The sequence below is a fragment of the Papaver somniferum genome, chromosome 8 (assembly GCF_003573695.1).
Source record: "Papaver somniferum cultivar HN1 chromosome 8, ASM357369v1, whole genome shotgun sequence".
NCBI classification, from domain to species: Eukaryota; Viridiplantae; Streptophyta; class Magnoliopsida; order Ranunculales; family Papaveraceae; genus Papaver; species Papaver somniferum.
Window position 1 is genome coordinate 171,049,281 of NC_039365.1, and position 10,293 is coordinate 171,059,573.

The 10,293-nt window shown below is 37.3% G+C and overlaps 1 protein-coding gene across 1 annotated transcript; it reads right to left on the reverse strand.

The window, feature by feature from the left end:
* Nucleotides 1-3,461: 3,461 nt before the first annotated feature.
* On the reverse strand, nucleotides 3,462-9,994 carry LOC113303962 (protein tesmin/TSO1-like CXC 5). The gene is made up of 8 exons (XM_026553052.1): nucleotides 9,149-9,994; nucleotides 7,301-7,408; nucleotides 6,797-6,974; nucleotides 5,815-6,195; nucleotides 5,422-5,525; nucleotides 5,201-5,298; nucleotides 4,224-4,643; nucleotides 3,462-3,892 (listed from the first exon to the last, which is right to left on the reverse strand). Exons 1-8 carry the CDS (start codon nucleotides 9,604-9,606, stop codon nucleotides 3,681-3,683), a joined length of 1,959 nt encoding a protein of 652 aa, XP_026408837.1. The 5' UTR covers nucleotides 9,607-9,994; the 3' UTR covers nucleotides 3,462-3,680.
* Nucleotides 9,995-10,293: the final 299 nt, after the last annotated feature.

The following is a 10,293-nucleotide window of genomic DNA, read 5'->3' on the forward strand; positions in this document are numbered from 1 at the left end:
TACTGCCGTATGGCCAGGAATTTTACAAACATAACAATCACCCTTAATTAAAGTAATGTCGGATTCAGTTTTACGAAACATACCTTTCTTATGAAGACTATGCTTAGAGTTGTGTTTGATGTTCTCGCCTTTGTCAGCTTTGGAAGAATTTTGTTCATCCACATGCGCCTGGTAGCCATGTTCCTTTTCAATTTCATGTCATAAACTTCGTTTACACTCTGGCCACGGACACGGTAATTTCCCAATCACCTAATACACCACATCTCACAAACCTTAGTTCGGATAAAATATGAGTTTTGAAGATAATATCTAGATTTATAAACTTCGTTTGAACCACCATATCAAAAAACTCATGGTTACCCCATAAAAACTACTTCAGTTAACAACAAAATTCTGCCCGTCAGAAGTTTTCAGGAACGTTTCTCTATTTTGTAAAATATCAAAAAAATACTTTTACATTTCCAAAAATTCTGAAATTTTACGTGGATAACTATCAGGATGTCTACTACCTTGTGTCAAAAGGGTTCATCGAAATTCCTTCTACGTTAACGGATAAACTTGAAACTCTATAGCTGACCAAAAATTCGTTTTTGTTTTTCACTCCACAATTAACATCCATGATTCACAAACCAACCAACCATTTTCGATTATTACAAATCATAATGTCTTAAGATTGTTGGGTGCAATAATCAAAAACAAGGAAAAATCAAATAAGCAAAAGTTATTGATACTTAGCTCCTTTATAATGGAAGTGATCGATTTGATGAAACGGACGAGCTCCCCATATCTCCGCAACAGCAACAAGGCAAAACTTTGGAAAAACAGAGTGAGTCACGTATTCAACACGTTGGCCTTAAGACATTAGCGCCCGGCTACACTCAAAAGTGATGTTATAGCCCTCACAGGACGGATATCTCCAGGATAAAACACCCTACTACACCTACTACTAGCATATGTAGTAGATACTCAACTTGAGCTTGGCAACTCCGAAAAAACCATAAAGGAAAATCTCGAACACTTGAGAAAACAATATAAAATGTTTTTTCTCTTAGGGGTCCCTCTAAATATAGAGCAACCCCTTTCCCATAAATTTTACAAAAATAGTGAATTTGTTTATATAATTGACAAATACAACTTAAGAAGAAAAACTCCCCGATATGGGAATAAAAAGTTTATATAGTTTTTGAAACTACTAAAATCAGAAACTCCACGATGTGGGACTAATAAGTTTCATTCACAAAAAAAAAATTATAATTTTTTATTAAAACTTTAAAAAAATATTTTTTATTAATCGTTTTCCAACAACTCCTACTTCTGTCTTGTGTTGTCTTTTCTATAAAACCCATCCGCCGCCGTGATCCCTTAAACTCTCATTCTCACAAGTTCGATTCTCTCGTTTCTTTTCATCTGTTTTGTCCGCAAACATACCGGCTTTTCAATTGGACTGGTCAGAGTTAGGGATATATAGCCAAATAACCCTAAGAAGAACAAACATAGAAAGGGGATCCACAAAGAGGAAGAATGTGCTTAAAAGGGATCCTAAGATATGGGAATATGTACCCTAAGAAGAAAACAGCGAAAGTGGCAAAAAAGGGTTTTACCGCGACGATCCATGGAAAAATACCTGAAGTGCAGGATGAAGAAAACATACCTGTTAAATTCCTGGATCCAGTTCAACGTACAATAATGAAAGATCCAGTTTATCTTCCTACTTCCACAACTACGGTTGAGCGTTGCGATATCGAAAGGCACCTTCTTCAGTATGACGAGGATCCATTCAACCATGAATTTCTAACGAGAGATATGCTGGTCTCAGATGTTAAACTGAAAGCAGAAATCGAAGATTTTATCAAATCAAGAAAAGATAATTCACAAGATCAAAGCATGGAGAGTGAGCAAAGCATGCAGAGTACCACAAAGGAAACAGTGTCAACTGGAGAAGCCACTTGCCAGAGTAGTCCGGGAGCTCAGAACGACAGTGATCCAATTAAGAAGATTGTACTTTCTATTTATCCACATCAAGAATATCTGCATGGTGTGAAGTTCGAAAAAATACCTATTGAATTCATTGATCCACTTGCAAAAACGCTAATGGAAGATCCAGTTGTCCTTCCATCAAACTTTACAGTGGATCGTACCGTTATCCGAAATCATATTTCCAAGTTCCACGTAGATCCATTCAGCGGAAATTATCTTACTGAAGATATGCTTCTCTCAGATGATAACCTGAAAGCAAGGATTAAAGAGTTCATTACTTCTTCAGAATGGCAAAGCATGTAGAACGAGAGTGAACCTGAACCGGATACTACAACTAGAATCTATCCAACAAGACCTGTACGGGATGTAGATTTGAGCGATGTAGTAATACCCATGGAATTCCTTGATTCACTTGAACATACACTAATGAATGATCCAGTTAGTCTTCCTTCAGGTCATACAATGGATCTTTTCGTGTTCTGTGATTGTATTTGCGAGTCATCTGTTGATCCATTCTGTGGACTGTATCTTGGTGAAGGTGAGGTTGTATTAGATGATGACCTGAAAGCAAGGATTCCCGAGTTCGTTAGATTGCAGAGTACCAAGAAGGAAACAGTGCAAACTCTATCAGCCACTTACCAGGGTAGTCCGGGAGCTAAGAACGACAGTGATTCGATTAGCAAGAGCGTGAGAGATGACAAGGGGTTTCAGAATGCGGCTGCTACGAAGTTGTTTTAAAAGGAAAAGTTTATTCAGAGAATGACTCGTGAATTACAGATGGAAGAATTTTACTTGCAGCAGCTGGATTAAGATATCCCAGGACTTGTTTCTTTTGGTAGTGAGGCATCGATCGGCTTGTATTTATTATATGCACGTCTGCTCAAAACAATTAATTTCTTATGTGTATGCATGTTTGCGTGTGTTGCATTCTCACAGAGGTGCTAAAGATTATTCAAAGAAGGATTTTTTGAATTAGAGACTGAAGAATTTTACTTTCAGCAACTAGATGGATGGGTTGTTAGTTTTGCAAAACAGAAAACTTGTCGAGTGAGCAATTCGCAAAGTAATAATTCTTCACAAAGACACATAATGGAAGATAATTTACACGTGTCAGCTGAGTGTTCCTATTATTTTGACAAGCATAGAAAGTTCAATATTGACTGGACCGTTAAACTCCAATTACATGGAGTAAGACTTTTGACAAGATGGTCGAATGCTAGGTTTATATCGGAATCAGATAACCAAGATCAGGATGTGCTGGTTATAATAAAGGATCTCTGGTACCATTGCCATTTGTTTACCTTTTGTTAAATGGCCGAATAGTTGGAGATTCAAATAAAACTGTCAAATCCTAGGAGAAGAGATTAAATGCCTGCTAAATGCACGCAAATGCAAATTACTTGACAGTAAAATCGAATATGAGAGAACGGAAATAACCAGCAAAATGTAACTACACTATATCCGTCAATACATCTAGAAACAACTGAAATAAACATGTTAATCATATTAGTAAGGGAAAAATGGATGCGATTGTGAAAAATTCTTCACAATCAACATGTTTTTGTCAATCGGCGTCAAAAACATATATCTATACAACTGCACCAAAGACAATAGGATTAAATTATAACCGACTATTACAGAGATGAAGCCATATGCTTTGGAGGGATTAACCCCCTCTTTTTTTATGTGCTCTAACTACCTTTTTACATCTGCTTTTCTACCTTTGGTCTTATTTCCCCATTTTCGTTAGGATGCCCTACCTTAAGAGATACATTGTTATTCGGAGCAGAGAGTGGCTGAGATAACCCAGTAGTGCTAGCTGGATGAAGTGGTCTTACAGTGCCATTACCAATGGGTTGTATCATTTGACTCCCTGGTGGTTCAGTTCTGGTGGTCAGTGAAGAATAATTCGTTTCTGCAGTTCCCAGAAGTGGAAGAAAATTATTAGTTCTTAGAAACTACAATGTTACAGAACCAATTGAACCACAACAAGTTTGCAAATAAAAGACTTCTCCTACACCTACTTCTATAGCTTCCTTTGTAAACAATATCAATGAATTAGAGGATCAGAACAAAACTGCCACCGAAACACCTATTTAAGTAACCAAAATAGAGCCTCAACTAACTAATATACACTGGGTTCCAATTAAGGCATTAAGTGAAGCAGAACAGGTCTATGGGCTCCCAAAGTCCCAATTACTTGTATGAATTCAGCAAAACTTAAAAATTAAACTAGACGACCTTACCTTTGATGGTACCACGCTGAACAAGATTTTGCAGAGAATCACGGAATGCCGTCAAAACTCGCCTTTCTTGCTCTGCGTATAAACCTGTTGTTTCGGGTCCATATGCCGAAGGAAGAGGTTTACTGCCACCATTGCCCAACCTTCCATTTGGTGATGCAGCTGCCATGAACATCGTATCTTGTTCATCACACATCAATGCTCGTGTTCCAGGGGACATTGGCCTTTCTTTCTGCAAATCAGAACCATCTGATCCGGGGTCATCCATGCATATGTTTTCAGACAGGTTTCCACTTGAAGGATCATCTTTCGAAGTTTCTTGAATGCCAGCTTCAACGGACATACTTTGTCTAGATGATGGAGCAACAATGCTTCCTGTATTCTCTTGGCTCTCTGCTTGGTTTTCAACAATAGCTCTTTTATCTGTAAACTTTCAAAGAGTTAGCCAAATTGAGCAAAACTAAAGTTTACAGTTGACTCGACTGTTGACAAGTTTAAAAATATAGGTCAATACATGATTCCCAGTTGGACAAAAAATGGATGCACACATTATAGTTGTTGGAAGCACGCGGTGATCGTCAAACACCCGCACTAACAATAAACAACTTCGACATCACTATTCATTCTATGAAGAATGTAAAAAGAGCAGGGCAAATCCTATATAGACTACACCACCCAGTAATTGGCTCATTAACAAAACCAAGCAGAAACAATTACAATGCAAACTGAGTTACAGCTTTTTAACAGTGACGAATCTAAAGACCATTTTAAGCTTCGCCCATCTGGCTTTGTACCTATTAATTGTGATTGACCTTTTTTAAGTTACATTGTAACTGTTCCTTGTTCTTCTCAATAAAATCTTTTACTAGTCGCTCTCTACTAAAATTACACCTCCCTTCAGTCTTTTTCTTAGAAGATCGAACAATAGCAAAAAGAAGAGAAATAAATTGAATATGATAACATCGGCAAGCAAAATATACCGGTGGTACGCGGCTTGGGAACTGAATTTGCTACTACAACCAGAATTTTGCAGATGTCTTTAATTTGCTGTGGTTGGAGAACATCCGCTAATAGAGACCTTCATCAAAATCAGTTGTTTTGTTCAGTTCTCATATTGAACCAAAAAAAAAGGAAAATGTTTATAGCAGAAAAGGCTTCTAATAAAGACAAAGAGACGTTCAAACAAGTGATCAACACATACCGGTATGTGGGTTTTGATGAGCCCGTTTGAGCAGGATTAACAGCACGTACACCTGGACTTGAGGAAGAGGTAGAAAAGGTTGAAGAAGGTCTGAGATGATTAGCCTGATTTGCCCAAAAAACAGGTCAAAATCAATCATTGCTACCATGTACTCTTGTAAGATACACTGAGAAATAGTCTTATTGTAGTCAGTTACATGATTTCAGAGTCCAGTAGTCAAAATCCATCAAGAAAGGTATACTGAGGCTGAGCAAAAATATTCGATGGCACTATCACCGATTTAGAGCCAAAAGGCATATCCCTATAGAAAACTTACTGTGGTGAAAATATGGGTTGGTGATATCACCAGCAAAGAAATCAAGAATATTTTTACAGGGATTTTATGTACCATACCTGAGAAGTCTGAGCAAGCCTGTGAGGTGAATCCTTTGCTGTTGCAGGAAAGAAGTTTTCATGAAGTTTTCTTTTCTTGGATATAGGAGGAGATCCATAGGCTCCCGCTCCATAGCCAGACGTTCCAATGGCCCCAAATATTGCAGCATTGGCAGCTACCTGCTGCATGTATAGGGCATTACTCTGATTATTATGATCCTCGTGGAAGAGAGCTCGTCTCTCTTCACTACCATCGTAATTCTTGCAGTCCATGCATTTACAATTTTCAGAACAGAGAATGTTGGCTTGGAAGCATTCACAATACTTCTTAAGACATCCTGATTTCTTGCAATGGCATCCCTTGTTGTGCTTTACGATCAATGAGACGTCACCCTTCTCCTCCTACATTGAGTTTAAACAATCCATGTGTTGTGATCAACACCAAGCAAGAATGTAGCAAATGGGATTGTATGAATAGTAAGTTCTACCGTGCAGTTCTTCGTTAATATTTGGAATTAGTCAACTTCATTTTTCTCATGCCGCCTATTTCTTACATGTTAGATTGTCAAACATAACCTAGCAGAATGCAGCAAAAACATGGAATTATGGGCATTTTAGGTTTATAATTACACATATGGATGTCAATCAAAGACCCATTTTGGAGTAACAACGTATTAGATCATATTGCAAGAAACAACAAATAGTAGATGCATGTCAAAACTTAACATCAAAAGCATAAGTTCGATGAAAACAAAGATTTGTCAACTCATGTGCAGGGGAAGACTTAACAGTAGTAATCCCAAGCTCATAAATATCCCTAAGATAATTCCTAAGGTTTTGCTCCATCAGATCATGATGATACACACCAAAAATAATTAGGAAACAAGATGGTCACTACAGCACAGTTTTCATCAATTGCGTACCATCCAAAAATATCTGACAGCATAAAAAGTAATAACGCATAGACACATTGTCTAACAACTCAATGAGTTCGACCACATACCTTAATGTCATGAACCCCATGAGGACTACTAGCAATCTTTGGCCGGAATGCATTCGGATTACGCTCTAAAGTAGCTTCCACAGCCTCTTGCCTGGAAGCCTCATTCTCAACATTGTTACAACAATTTGTGCAGTTGCAGCCATCACAGTAAACTCCTGAAGCAAAGCACTCACAATACCTGTAGAGTAGAATCATGTATCCATATTACTATGATTGGTAAAAATCGCAAACACGGCCTAAAAAAATGCATACAGATCAACATGCCAAAATAAGAAAACACAAAAGGAAACCCAAGCTTCATTTATCCCAACCCAAATGTGTGATTTCCACGACTGGAAAGGAACTGAATTCATTTAAGATACAGCAGAAAAATATTCGATATCATGAACACAGGAGGACATTTTTCCCAGATCATAGAGGGTAATGCAGAGTGCAGTTCCATAAAACTTTTTAACAATCATCGACCATTAAAAAAATAAAGAGATTAAGAGAATATATTCTTACAATTTCAAGCACCGTGAATTCTTGCAATTGCATTGCTTTGGCTTCTTCGGAGTACCATCTTTCACTTCAGCATTAGCCCGTGGTCGAGCACCTGGGGATTCTGTCTTTCTGAAGAAATAGGTGGTCTTGTTAGGATTGTCATTAACTGAAACTTGAAGACTTTGTAGGAGGTTCATCTAATGCAAAATCAGTTTGCTATAATGCATCCCACGGTTCAAATTATTCAGAGAAATAAAATATAAAGCATCCCAGAATATCATGTATTGATGTCAATAAAAGAGAAAGACACAAAAAGAGAACTGCAAATGATCTAGCTCGTTGCTAATTACATATCACCACTATCAAGGTTCAAGCCCCTGCTGCGGAGATATAAGAATGAGTGTCAAACCTTGATAAGACTATAGAGTGCCACAACAACAAATAAAATTTATGAAACCACAACCACAGTAACACTGTTTAAAATAATATTGAATAACTAATTTACTTCTACATACAATCAATGCTGTTCTGGATACAAGATACATTTAGTGAATAATTCCTCAAAACAGAAGCTTCTACACATTTGATGTTATGTATATCAAATTTATATACAAGCGAGTCTAGGTGACTTTCCCAACAGAAAATGTCACCCAGATACAGCAGAAAATTTCATCAACATAGTAAGGGCCCTTAGATCTTCGGCTTCTGCCACCTAAATATCTTCGAAAGATATGCCTCTTAATGGTTCTGACCATAAGTATAACGTATATACAAACCAGCACTATCCCGTGCCTTATGGGTTCCAGAAAACTAACAATGAGAATTAAGATTAGATGTAACTATGGATACAAGTTACAAATGATGACCCTATTTTCTACATCATAATCATGATAAATACTCAACATCGTACAAAAGGGGAAAAGAGGAAAGTCAGCAGCATTTCACAGGAGTTCATATAGAGTCTAAAAGGGATTAAGGCCATACATAAACAAGAGATGTACGAAACATTGAACACCAATTAAAAGGTTTCGCGCAATGGGCGAATCAGATAGTCACATGAAACATAACATTACAACACATTTTGAAATGGTCAGCTCACTTTTTTATATGAACTGTAATCAGTGGATACTTTTTTTCACAAACTCGACTGAACTACATCCCTGTAGCAAACCCAGCAGTTTCAAATTCTATCTTCTTTGTTTTTCCTTTTTAGCAGGCAAGCGCTTAAAGGGAAGGTTTGTTCCATCATTTCCTATTCTGCAAACATCTAGTGCTTTAATACCAAAATTTGAGCAGGAATCATACAAAGAGGAAAACTAAGACACATGAAACTCTCAAGCATCAGCAATACAGAACACTCCAACATTGGAATCTACATGAAGCTATTCAGAGATAAAACACAACAGGTATACATGCAACGAACTTTTCGATCAAATCCTCAAACATCAAATTTACAGTAAACAAGATCATTCAATAGTTCATAAACTAAAGGATGCATAATAATATCAGCTTAAAGAAAAGACACCGAAAGCTTAGTCTTTGTTCCCCAGTCCCTAGTTCATCCAATACCATCATGTGCTCCTACTCGAAACTACCTCAAACATCAATCTTTCTTTAAAATCAAAGAAATCTTAAAAATTCATGTATATGATACAACATTACCAAATCATTTTCAAGAACAGTGGTCACTAAATCACATTCCCCTAATTATTCTAGAAATCTCTACGATGCATTTGCCGAACCCCTAATTCACTTTTCTCAAATCAAAAAGAAAGGGGAAAATCTTACAATAATCAATCTAAACTACTAAAAACCCTAAATCCATCCAACATTTAAAATTCAAAAACCAAAAATTAGAAGAAAACTCACACTGGTAATAACGTAGGACGAGCAACCAAAGGAGGTGGTGGTGGAGGAGGAACAACAAAAGGAGAAGAAGACAGTGACTTTGCAGGAGGAACAGCAGGAGAAGAAGACAGTGACGATTTCACGTGTGGTACCGGTAATGGCGTTTGCGGCCGCGGTTGTATTGACGGACCTTTTGGCTGTGGAATCTGATTCTGCTGCTGCTGCTGTTGCTGTTGAGGATGAGGTTTAGGCAAAATAGCAACCGGAGTCGTAGTAGATGTAGTTTTTGGTGTTGGTGTTGTTGATGAATTACTAGTAGAAGAAGAAGACGACGAAAGAGCAGTAAAATCTAGTTGTCTAGCAAGCTTCTTCAATACAGTCGTTCCATTTACAGTATTCCCTCCTTCTGTATGCGTCTTCGTCGTCTCCGATTCTACTTTTTCTGGCGGGAAATCTTTTCCACCATCAACTTTCTCCATCTAATCTCTCGAATTCTCACAAATTCCAAAATCTCTCCAATTTCACTTCAATCCACATACAAAATTTTCAAAATCCAGCCCAAAAAAACCCTCAAAAAATCCAAAAATCAAACACAAATCCACAAATCAAAGATCTCCAATACCGCGAAATCGAACACTTTCAGTACAAATCAACGCCGTCATCAACACCAATGACCTCGCGGAAATCTCAAAATCGCAAAATCTCTAATGACTGTGTGAAATCGTCTTCTGAACCCTGAATCGCGAGCAGATTCCGTTAAATTTCGATCTGGTTTTGAAGAGGGTGGAGATTTTTTTGCGGGAGAAAAAAAGGATTTTATTTTCCTCAGAAGAAGAAGAAGAAAAACCTTTTCTTTGTTTCGCTTCTCGTCTCTCTCCCTCTAGTCTAGTGTGTTTGAGCAGAAATATTTTTTGAATTGAATTTTTTTTTCTTTTTTTGTAAATACGGACGGTTTAGATCTGAGTTTTGAAATTTAATGGATGAAATTCATAAGGTATGCAAGGATGTGCGCTGAACCGTTGATTACGAATCGAGTGTGGTGATCGAGGTTTGGAATTTTATTTTTGTGGTTTGTTTGGTGTGTGATAAGGAAAGGAGGAAAATAAAATAAAAATTGGCGCTAAAAAGTGGTATACTTTATTTTAATAATGTTGAGGTGTGTGTTT

Coding starts and splice junctions, on each gene's coding strand:
- LOC113303962 (XM_026553052.1), bottom strand. CDS start 9,606: ATGGAGAAAGTTGATGGTGGAAAAGATTTCCCGCCAGAAAAAGTAGAA. Junction 4,644..5,200: donor TCCCAAGCCGCGTACCACCG/GTATATTTTGCT, acceptor GAAAGTTTACAG/ATAAAAGAGCTATTGTTGAA. Junction 3,893..4,223: donor TCAGCGTGGTACCATCAAAG/GTAAGGTCGTCT, acceptor TGGGAACTGCAG/AAACGAATTATTCTTCACTG.